General features: G+C 34.2%; 1 protein-coding gene across 2 annotated transcripts in view; it reads right to left on the bottom strand.

Annotated features, from left to right (window-relative positions):
- The window catches only part of sema3ab (sema domain, immunoglobulin domain (Ig), short basic domain, secreted, (semaphorin) 3Ab), a 120,368-nt gene that overhangs the window by 24,974 nt on the left and 82,762 nt on the right, over positions 1 to 12,632 (bottom strand). For both annotated transcript variants that reach the window (XM_066723651.1, XM_066723650.1), the window contains 2 exons: positions 10,387 to 10,449; positions 4,161 to 4,280 (listed from right to left, as the gene is read on the bottom strand). In XM_066723651.1, the coding sequence (XP_066579748.1) occupies positions 4,161 to 4,280; positions 10,387 to 10,449 (183 nt within the window). The remainder of the gene's footprint in view (positions 1 to 4,160; positions 4,281 to 10,386; positions 10,450 to 12,632) is intronic.

Genomic DNA, 12,632 nt, shown 5'->3' on the forward strand with positions numbered 1-12,632 from the left:
CTAATCCCATCTTATTATACAAATCAATCGTGTATGAAAATGAATATATGTATAATATGGACAAATAATGTATTATATCAAAAATATTTGTACATTTTTCAGACTTTACATTATTGACATGTAAATATACTTGTACAATTTTTGTGTTTCTTTTAATATTTCAACAAAGTGCCTGTGTTCAAAACCAACACCTAGCCTATAGTGCTTATATAGCCTAAAAGCAATAATGGGAATTGCTGTGCTGTCGGCGGCTTTACCATTATTAGAACAACTAATCATGACAATAATAGTGATAACACAATGAATTACATCATTATTCATTTTTATTACTACAATCTTCTTCATGGCAGCATGAATAGTTTTAACTGCAAGTCCTCTGTATCCTAGACAGATGGGGTTTGCCTACTCTCATCATCTCATTCCAGCATAAATGAGGAAGCAGAGCTGTGTGGTTTTGTCCTTACATTCAAATACTCTTATGTGACAGAGTTACTCAAAATCTGCCAAAATTAACAACGTGCTCAATACAAACATTGTCCTGTAAGTTTATTCTGCTCTAGATATCCTCAAAACACAAGTTTACTATGATTGTTTTTTAAGGTGACATTTCAATTTCTTTTCAATTCAGAGTCTAGGGCATACATCTTGTGACATGTTAATCAACAACCACTCAATAACATATGTACAGTCAATTGACTATCAATTAAGGTGACATTTTCTCTTGATGTCATTTATAAGACCTCCATCCATCCATCCATGCATGCATCCATCCATCCATTTTCAATAACTGCTTCATCCAGTATAGGGTCATTGTGAGCCACAATATTCGTCGTGGCTATATATAGAGCCAAAAATGACTATACATAGTTCTTCCTCTGGCAATAACAAAATCTGACCTCATCTGGCGCAAAGGAGGGACATCCCAGTAAGTGAATTTACACATTTAATATAAATAAGATATTCAGTGTAGGCAGTATCTTGGGTATGTTTATTAGGTTGGTAAAATTATGAAAATACAGAAGCAATTTGCATTCATTTGTACTGTGAAATGAAGTGTCATGTAGTCAGTTAAGAGGCTGTATTGTGGGTTCAATTAACTTTTCAAAACACACACACACAAATATATTTGACAAAAAGTGCAAATGAACCAAATGTCCATGTGGTTTACAAAAAATGAAATTCTGTTCTTGTTTTCATAGCCCCCTTGTGTTACATACAGTTTAAATTTCAATTGCAACAGTAACACAGGCTATTCATTGTTTACAACATGCAGATGCAGTGACTCATGCAGGGAATAAATATATTAAGCAAAAATGTTTTAAATTTGTAGGTGTTAACCAACCTCATTTGCATATTCCAAAATTAAATTTCAGTGACTTTGTAACTGGCATCTGCTGAGGCATTAATAGTCTAGATATAATACTGTGATTGTTTATTCAACCATAAAAAGCTTGTAATTGCCCATGTCTAATTATTAGCACTTAGCAGAATTCTTTGTAAAGTCATATGATGTTAAAATGCAAAGCCATAAAACGCATCCTCAGAGATTTGTCAACCGAAGTGTGTATAATTACAGACACTGTAATTATAAGTGATCATTTCATGTTGAAAAGCATGTTTTTTTGTGTGTGGGTTTTTTATGATTTTGTAAGCTTTAGATGTTTTAATATTAAATATTCCAAAATGTAATTCTCATATTCCTTAGAAGGAAACATTATGTATTTATTTCTAATATCTGCCTAATACCACTGAGTGACCGTGAAAGTGTAAGAGTAAAGAGATAATTACTCTACACCATTTATGTGCTGCATTTTCTTCAACTTATGTTTCACTGCCGTGTCTTTCTATTTAGGTACATTTAGACATCAATTATTTGAATCAATAGAGCAGAAGAGATTCATAGCACCAGCCTTTCTCATATTAGTGTTCCATTTATAATGAAGACTTTATTACAGTATCAGTAATGCTACCCTAATGTAATTCACTGCTTTGAACTACGTTCCAGAATCTTAATTATAATGCTGACTCTTATTGGTTTTAATAATCTGTATTAAATATTGATTTATGAAACAAGTCTTTTTGCCCTTTTCATTCTTCAATGTAGTAAACACCAAGCAGCTTACGCCTGGACTATAACCAAACACGGGAGCCGACAACGTTTCAGTCTTTTGGGGAACTGGAAAAAATATAATAAATAATAAGGATTTTGCATTTGAATAAGCCTATTCCTAACATTTGAATGAAAAAGCCTAGATTTGTGTATGTATGTATGGACAAGCTACCGACATCAGTTGTAGAGGTTAATCTTTTCAGCCCAGAACATCACACACATCTCAGTTTACAGTCCACACAATCCACATCCCGTTTATTATAGAACGGGGTAGTGTCTGTCATTCAGTGCTTCTCTTTATAGTCATTAGGGAAATTAGATATTTTAATGTTGCATTTGTCTGTATCAAATGCACAAAAATTGCTCCCATGGTCTTAGTGCTGCTGAAATGATTGGTTAGTAACTCGGCTTCAAAGATTTTGTTCTGTTAGGATAATGGGGATGGAGTTTACCAGGTAAGCTTTCATTTTCATAATTTGTCTTTTATTCATTCATCTGTGAGAGTTTGTGTGCCAGTATTGGCCAAGTTATAATAATTCATTCCTAAATGTGTGAAACCAGTTTTAAAATAAATAAATAAATGAATAATATAATTAACTGTGGGACAATGAGAACATTTATTTAATTTAGTTGTTTACTGTATGGAACATGTGACCAATAATCAGAATGTATCGAACTTAACCCAATTACTCAAATTGAGTAATGTGTATTTTCCCAAGGGATATGCAAAATTCCTTTCAGTCTATTTTGAGAAGTCTGGGTTGTTTTCCCTGTGGGATAAGAGCTCACCTAACACTTGCACTTGGTTCTCAAAACATTCAATTGTCTCTAGCTCGACACTGCCAGTGGAAGAGGTGCACAAATCAGACAATTGATAACAAAGTTTCCTTTTATCTGTAGGAGTTGCCTACAAGGTCACAGACAGGCTTTTGTGGAAATGGGCCTGTTAGTGGAGTCTGAAATATAACTATATGATTAGAACTCTCTGTTCATTAAATCAAACTGAAAATGTATTTCTATGGAAAAAGAAGGGATTTGTTTTATATATATATATATATATATATATATATATATATATATATATATATATATATATATAAATGACCCCAACTTGTGTAGATATGGGATTATGTCTCTATCTTTCCAATCAGGGTTCAGATGCTTTACTGAATCCAGGGATCACAACTCTATTACCTGTTTCTGTCTATTATAATAAAAATCATCCTGTCCTGTAGATTTCTTATAACTACAATATTTCCTCTTAAGCATTAATGCAATTTGTGAATGTCTATTAAACAGGGAACAATCGGTTTAAATGTGACTTTCCCCTCAAAGTTATGACAAGTGATTGCTCAGGTATTACTATTAAGTAGATCCTGATGTTTTACACTTAATCAGGACAAAATTACATGGGGAAAAAATCCTTCATAGATAATCCACATGGATCGAATCCAACAGGGAAAACAATACACAAATGGACTAACTGAAAACATCACAATAAATAAATATAAAATAATGACCAACATATTATTAAAACTATTTAAATATTTTCTTTATCATTAAGTGCAATACTTTTTATTTTTATTAAGTAAAATATGCACACACACATATATAATGCCATTCTTTAAAATGCTCTGACTGTACAGGAATTTACAGGAAACCTGGAATAATTTTGTAATTTTACAGTTAATTCAGAATCATGAGACAGTGATGTATTTTGACATTCTTAAGAATCTTTCTGTACAATCAGGATTCTTTATTCTACTTAATGCAAACCCAAAATCTAGTAGTGTGTTTCTAATTATGAATTTGCAGGTGGGTCACATTATGATCTGGTCCAGGCTACAGTCAGATTGATACGACTTCATAAATGGAGGCTCGGAGATTCCCGTACTGAGGTCAGAGGGTTTATGTAGAGTCTAGCCCTGTGCTGTCTGGGCAGGAAATACTGTCTTCGAAATAATTCAAACAATACAAACAATAATGATAATAATGAATTTAATGAAAAACAAGCCAAACATTGAAAAATATTTGTATATACATGAATTACCTCTGGACGTCTTCCAACTTCAACGTAGGCGCATATGGGATGGAAGGCCCCCGTTCCACAGGCGTACAGGTGTGTTTGGTTAAAGGTTTGCAGCACTTTAATGAAATTGGAACATTCTTTCTGTAGGGAGAGATAGCAGACAAAAACAATCAGCTTTGATCGGTGAAATCCCCAATTTTCTTCTTGCTGTGGTCTTTTATAGTGGTTACATCCTATACTTTGTGTAGCCATTAACTTTGTGATATTGCTCCAAGTTTATATATTGCTCCAAGACCTTAATTCTTCCTGGCTGAATTGTTTCCACCTGTTTAATGTATATTTGTCTTGATATGATTTGAAAATAACATATTGGCAATAGATTCCACCTCAGTCTCCAGATACAAATACAAGAACAAATATGTACTAAATTATATATACACATTTTAGTCCAACTTATATGTAAGTTCATACACTTTAGGGATTGTAAAATAAATACATAAAAGGCTCAAGTAAACACAGTCATTTTAAACATTCATATGTATACTGCAGTGATGATATATTTAATTGTAACAAACTACACTCTGAGTGACATTTGAAAAATGAATATATTTATTTTGTGAAAGAGATGATTTAATTGTTGATATGTAAGGTCGATTTAATTTATTTTCCTTTCTCTTGGTACAAACATAAAAAGGTTATTGTGTCAAAATAGCTGTTTTTAAAATCTGTGAATTGAAGATAAGTTTTTTAAATAACAGTTCCATTGTTTATCCTCCAAACGTGCGTCTTATTTATATTTAAAATATTTAATCTGATTATTCTGTTGGCCATTTCCTGAATAATAAACAGTCAAATGAGCTTCTTCCACAAAGGTCCTATCTGTGAGCATTTCATGTTTGAAAGCACAAAGCTCCAATGTGCCACACTGATTACACTGGGCTATGCAGACCTTTCCAGAACTGTTAAAAAAATAAAGAACAACCATCTGTGTAAACATCTGTTACAAAGGGAAGTTGGATTTTTGTCTCCGGTATATTGTATATGATATAGAAATCTAATCTGCTTTTTCGGTGGACATGGATATACAGTGTCACAGGATAGCTGTAGGTGAGACTGAACCAGAGATCATATGGTTAATATTTGTATTACATATAATATTGTAATCATAGCTTTTTCCTACGGTTTACAGAAACCCAAAATGACGTAAATTAAGTGAAACTGAGTCGGCCTTAAACACCTACAAAAGTATCTTGGAGTCTGATCTAGTTAAAGCTTCCGCACAGGTGCCCTTCAGCCTGAAAACTGCACTTTCTATCCTGTTCAACCGAACCCTGTTAGATTACTGGTCACCACTTCTGTCTCAATAGGTTGCCATAGGGAAGGAATAGGCTACAGTCAGATGCACGGTCTTTACTTGTCTTTGTACTATGCTGGTGCACAGCCCAAGACCTCAAGTTTTAAGGTTTCATTTTTCAGTAGGGCTGGACTGTTATCCTTGGGGAGTTGTTTACCCTTCTAAACAACTATTGAGTTGCCCAGTATCTTTAGTGACTGTCCTTCAGTTATCATCGCAGCTCCACTCAATATTATTATTATTAGCAATAACTGTATAAATAATCAATCTATACATTAAAGTGATTCAAATTAAGGTATTAAAGGATGGTCTACCATTTGTATATATTTTGAAAAGAAGAGTGCGTCCTGATCATGTGTTTATGATCAGTGTTTAATATATAATAATGTTTGTTGGACTTGTTGAATGCAAATGCTAGGTATATTCACGTGCTATCATTTTTTACATTGATATTGTGCCAAACTAACACTCAGATTTTCAAAAACAATTTCAACATATCACATATATTTATATCAGTATACATAGGACTTATCTTTTAATCATGTTTGCCACTCTTCCAATTACTGATGATTAATTGTCACAATGCCAACTATCATTATTTAAGTACATGCTTAGGAAAGTGTTGATTATGCTAAATCATAAAAAACAAAGTAACCGTAGGGATTGAAAACTAACAGACACGACAACATATTGCTCCCGCTCCTGCCCCCCAGAGATTTAAACAATCAAATCAATGTTCATTTGCATTCCATTTTAATGGCTGCATATTATGTCAGAATTTCTGGATTTATTTTTTGTCACTGTTCAATTTCTCTTTTTGTAGACAATGAATGGCCCCCATGGGTATACTTAGTAACCGTGGAGATGATAAACACCAATAGGGAAACCAGATCATAAATAATTTCTAAGCCATAAAATTACCTGTGGGTATAAAGTGACAGCATTAAAGAAGTCTGCTTGACAAAGGGTATCTAAGGCTTCATGTAAAAAAGGCTAGCAGGTGTCATATTTTCTGTACAATATGTTAGTCTGCAGTTGCATTTCACAAAGCTTTGGAACTCAGCTTGGATAATTATTCCACTCCTCAATAATGCCGTATTGGTGCTTTTATTTTAATAACAGGATACGGTTATTTAATGTGTACTTAAATATTAGAATAAATAATCCTAAATAAAAACATCAAGCATTTCTTCAAACTAATAAGGAGTGCGATTTTCTTTCTAATACATCAAATTGTCTGTATTCTATAGATACAGGGATACACTTATTTTTAGCCTTTTTCAATCCTAAACCCACCACCTAATAGAATTACATATTTCACAATTCATTCGCTAATGCTAAACAATCATGCATAATCATTATTCACGAAGATTATATATTTTATATAATTAAATATATTTCATCTCCATTGTCCTCTGACTAAGCATAGTAGGGAGTATAACAATTAAGACATAAATAAGCTGCAAGACCCTTTGTTTTCCTGCTCTGCTGTAGAGCCTTCAGACTTTTATGTATTTTTTGACAAGACAGCTACTCCGTAATTCCATTTAGTATCAATGGGCTGCAAAATGACATTGTTCCAGCTCAGTAGAAATAGCGTTAGTCAACCTTTTCTTTCTTTCGTGAATCTCGGTCCAGACAGAAAACTGGTTTAAAGGGATTACCTGATATTCATCTATGTTTGAATAATTAAAATAAACAAACCCAATTGAAAAGCTACAGAGCTAGACATTTTCCATATGACCCCACCAAAGCAAAAGCTCTGTTATTATAATTTTCATATTTTATAGACGTGCCTTGAGCAATATCTTGTTGGAATTTATCTGCCCATGTAACGCGGAACTTGTGAGATTTCTGCGGGGATGTTTAATTCACTCAAGTCATATAATTTATCCTTCCACTGAAAGACATTAGTTAAATAGTATCCATGCTGTTTTGAAGCACAGTTTGCCAGGATGGGTGTATGTGTGGCAAGTGATCTGTCATTGACTGGAATTTTAAAATCCAGTCCAACATGTTTTCATTCTTCTGGGTTCTTATCCAGTCTGTTTTGCATGAATTGAGAAACATGCTGAAAACAGCTGCAGTTCAAACTCCTATAACAAGATCAAAGTCAATTTAAATGCCCCCATGCCCTGGTAATTATTATTTAACCATTTTCAATCTCATAATTATGAAATTATCTGTGCTATATGCCATTCAAAATAATAACAATAATATACACATTGTTACGTTCTGGAATTATATCAATGCAATTCAAAAGAAACCTGGTACTCCCAAGAAGAACATTATAATTTCCTGAAGTTCATTCTTTGGATTGTTTTAGGTTTGGTCAGCTGAGTAAACAGCACTGTATCGGTGCACTAATATTTTAATTTATTGTGGTGATTTATTTAAATGAGCAATTTAAACTTGATTCAATTAATAAAGTTATACATTCCATATACTTACTGTAACTTAATAAAAAGTTCCATATGCAGCTAAATAACATAAGGATTAACATAGACTTCCATTGTTAACTTTGTCTCTTATATATGCCTTAATATTGTGAAAAGTAGCTTAAAAACTACATCTTTTCATTTACTACATTTTTCAAATTGAATGGAATCTCTACTAGGCTATAGCCTCACAAATTGGTTTGGATGGGAAAAATACAACAACAAATTTCCACATCTTGCACTCAATCAAGAATTCAGAGATATTAGTTTTCTTTATACAATCAAAGTCGCTCTCTTTGGATAACTTGATTTTGTTTATTATATTTTTAACCTCTGTAATGATTATAAAATAAAGTGATAAAACTGTAATACTTGTTTTCTGATGTGTGCAGACATCTGAGATGAAGAAATTGTTTAAATCAGGTTGTAAAGCTGATGCAGTTAGCTGTATTAAACAGTGCTGCATCAGTAAATATAGCCTTGTATGACTATTGTTAAAAATTGCCCTTGATATGATATGATATGATATAAGTAAATGTATGGAAAAGTTCAAATGAACATCCATTTAAGAAAGCACTTAATTACAACAAAGGTATATTAATATGTCACAAATTTCACCAGAAACTCTTTTAATGTACTTGCATAGCTACACATGCATTTACATTTCTGTATAAAACACACAATTAAACTCAACGGTTAAAGGTTAAATGTGCTTATTTTAACAAGTAATGTTTAATCCTGTATCCATCAAGCTCCAACATGTGCTCTCCTTATTAAAACCAAATTTAAAATGTCCAATCGGAATCGTTCTCTTACTGCCACTCACAATAAAGCCACATCATTGTTTAAAAACGTTAAACAGGCTCAGTGATCCATGCTTAATCCACTAGGCACGTAGTTTTCAAACTTGTGATTATGTCATGAGTAATTCACACCACACAATCTAGGTCTGTGTTACATCACCATGTTCCGGTTGGAGCATTGTTAAATATACTGCCGGACAGCTATAAATCCTTTAGTGTATCTTTGACACTGTAAGCTCAGCAAAAGCATTTTCTTTAAGCTTGTGGTGGCATTACATTTGATAAAGTGGTGTCTTTATCAGTGTATTATTTGAATCAGTGAAGGACATAGCCTGTGTATTAGCAAGACAAAACCTTCATGCAAATTGTATCAATTTTATATTAAAATATATATGTCTGTCCAAAGATTAATTAAGCAACATGCAATGCATTTTAGCATATCTTCACAATAATAAAGTAAAATGTTAGTATAAGCCATTGCTTCACATTTAAAATTCAATAGAGAACAAATTGTTTACTTACAAGACATTTTACCACTATTGCCATCTAACTTATTTTACTTAAATTCATATTCATATAAATATCTTGCAAAATACTATTCTTCAGCCACAAGCACATTATTTAATCTATGATCTGCTTTTTTTCATCTGAATTGCTATACCAATGTCTATGACTTGGTATTAGTGGACAATAAGGCCTTGAATATTATAATTGGATTCAAAATATGACATTTACATAATAATAATAATAATAATAATCATAATAATAATAATGATAAGTATATAAATAAACACATACAGAAATCCATCATCCTATCAAGGTTAATTAAAGCCACAGGTATAGGTGACAATTATAAAAGAGAAATCAGGGATCCCTGTAGTCTTTCCATTAGCAAATACCCTGTCGCCCGCTTTGTGTGTATTTTAGGAACCATGTAATTACACTTTCACGCTACAAGTACGCCATGTAAGAGCATACATAACAAGAGACACCAGAAAATGACATGTTTCACATAAAATGCTAGTACATTTTGAACCACTTAATTTCTACCAAATTCAAAAATCCTTGATAATTTAGTCATACCACCAGTAGATGTCAGATAAACACAAAATGGCAATGCATCGAAGAAGCCAGACTTTACTGGAAACCTCTTTTCATGGTCAGAATTGAACTTGCTCTAGCTGGTTAGTGAAACGTGTTCCACACAGCCTTCTGGCCTGACAGAGAACAGAGCACCACTCTCTGTGCCGTTCAAACCTCTGTAATGTGTTACAATTCAATCGAATCCAAGTTACATCCAAAACGAATAAGCTAAAATCGCATAAAATGTGTTAATGTGTTTATTCATTTCAACACCGTTCTGTAAAACTGCTGTACTTTGCCGTGCTGTGTGCACCAGTTTTTGCAAATCAATTCATACTTTGAGGCAGATGTGATTCCAAGACAGGAATGCCTTCAGGGCCTTTAACCCAGTTTCATTTTAAAGCTTGCAGGACACAGAAATACTGAAGCCAAACCCGGGGAAAAAGCTCCCTCAAAATTAATAAAGCCTACTAAAGGACTGTGGAGCCTTTATCTGAAACCATCCTTGGGGCAACAAAAAAAAGAAAGAAAATAGCTTTCAATTGTCTCAAATAGCGTGATGTACTTACCAAGATGTCTTTTCCTGCCCATTTGCATTCATCCCTTCTTGTAGGAGTTGCAGGCCAAGCAATCTAAAAGTAACCCCAAAAGAGAATATATGATTAATTATATTATTAACTTTTTATGAACACCCATGTTTCATTGGTTATTGTCAGCCATAGATATCGAATTGAGGGTTATCTAAATACATATACAGATTAATCAATGACCTTCATATTTCAAAAAGCTTTCTTTACAGATATTAAAGCCTACATATTTACTTTTTTCCCAGGCATATTTTCTTTTTCCTGGAGAAAAAAAGAAGGAAAAAGGACACTCCATACTTCAGGTGATTAGATAGATAACTGGAAAACTTTAATTGTTATTCAATAATTATGTTTACTCACAAAGGCATCCGTATCCTATATAGATTAATATAAAACAAAATCGTTGGCACAAAAACAGAACAGGAAACAAGGACACATTTTAGAACAGTAAGTAGCTAAAGCTTTTTCCCCCAATTAAACGGTGCTCTCCTATTTCAAATGCGGACCTCATTCTCACACAAAGCTATCTTTTCAGACACGAACCCTGAGGTATGTATGCTGAACAGCTTCTGGAATCATTTTCTAAAGATAAAATTCCTATAAACCTATTCCAGCTGACATAATTGCATTATCTTTTCATTCTGAAAGCTCCACAAACATAAAATGTAAAATAAAGTAAATCTAGCTAATATCTTCCAGAAAACTCAGAGCGAGAAAAGGAGCAGTGTCTAGACATAAAAAACACGGACCTAAATATGATCAGGAAGGGCAGGTTTGGAAACCACACTGAGATGTCATTCTTTATAGTTATAGTATCGGAGTTTCCTGTTTGTCTACAATTATACCATCACGGTATGGAAGCATGAAAAGCTATAAACGATAGACGTTTGGGCTTGTCCTCCCAGACAGGCAGCTAACATGGTTTTGAAATGGACCCACTTGGGAGCTCACTTAATCTCATTAATTCCTGCTGGATCTATTCTGGTAGTGTGCAGACTCCTTATGTTGTGATACCTTCCTGTATTACAGTTTATACAGCATTACAGTGGGAATCCACACAACTGTCTGGGAATATTGAGGATAGTGCAATGTTCTCACTAACATGATACACAGGATATTAATTATAATAATAAAAACAACAACTATAATTATATACTGTATACTGTATATATTCAAGGCATTCAAGACAGAAAACAGGAGAGACTTCTTCACACAGAGAGAGTCATTACAAACTCCCCAAACTCAAACAATTTGGGAACATAGACTGGATAGGATCCTTGGATCACTCAGTTATTAATGGACACCAAACGAGCACGATGTGTCAAATGGCCTCCTCTCGATTATAAACTTTCTTATGTTCTTATGTTCTTATACTAGTACCAATGGTGTCTCTCATTCTTGTACAATAAATTACCTTGTTCACCTGCAAGACTGGGTAGATTTCTCCCTAGTTAGTCTCTCCTGGCTAATCCTTTTATATTAAACCACCAGCTCAGGAGGCCCTGTCTGTTGTGTTCTAGTTCAAATCTGTGGAAAACACTAACCGGGCTCTTACTTTTCAATAACAATCACGTCACGGATTATTGGCCTTTTCCAACCCAATCATTTCCATAGACACACTCATCGGCGTGTGTCGGTGGGATAGTTTCCATGTGTGTTGCCTGACATGTGGACGGGTGATTCACATGCACATTCGGGCAGCTTGACCGAATCAGGTTTGTGGCAAAGAATAAAAAGACACTGTCAGGGAGTGTGACAAGGTCAATCGCACTCACTCATGTGAGTAAGAGGATTGTCACACACATTTTCACACGGAAACCCCCATTTCATGTGAAATGGTTAATGAGGTCGTGCTTATTTCTAAATGGGATTAAGCCAATGTTAGAGTCCAATGGTACAGACTAGATCCTTTCAGTGGATTCTGTAATGACAGAAAGGGAGTAGCTGGGGGGCAGTTTAATGGTTGGCAGTGGTGTGCTGCTAGCATGCAACTTGTGTATTTCACTCCAGCTCCTTCACCATACCTGTGACATGCTGTGACACGTCATGCAATAGCATGGTCTGTTTACACAATTAGAAAAGTGCAAGTGCCACTGAGTGATTCACGTGCATAACTCCACCAGCACAGCAACAAATATGCTACACCCAAAGACCCTCTGACCCCCTCTCATCTCTGCATCCACGGTCACAGCCCCGCCGTAACACGTGCGGTCAGACCCCAAGGCACA

The sequence above is a fragment of the Amia ocellicauda genome, chromosome 15 (assembly GCF_036373705.1).
Source record: "Amia ocellicauda isolate fAmiCal2 chromosome 15, fAmiCal2.hap1, whole genome shotgun sequence".
Lineage (NCBI taxonomy): Eukaryota > Metazoa > Chordata > Actinopteri > Amiiformes > Amiidae > Amia > Amia ocellicauda.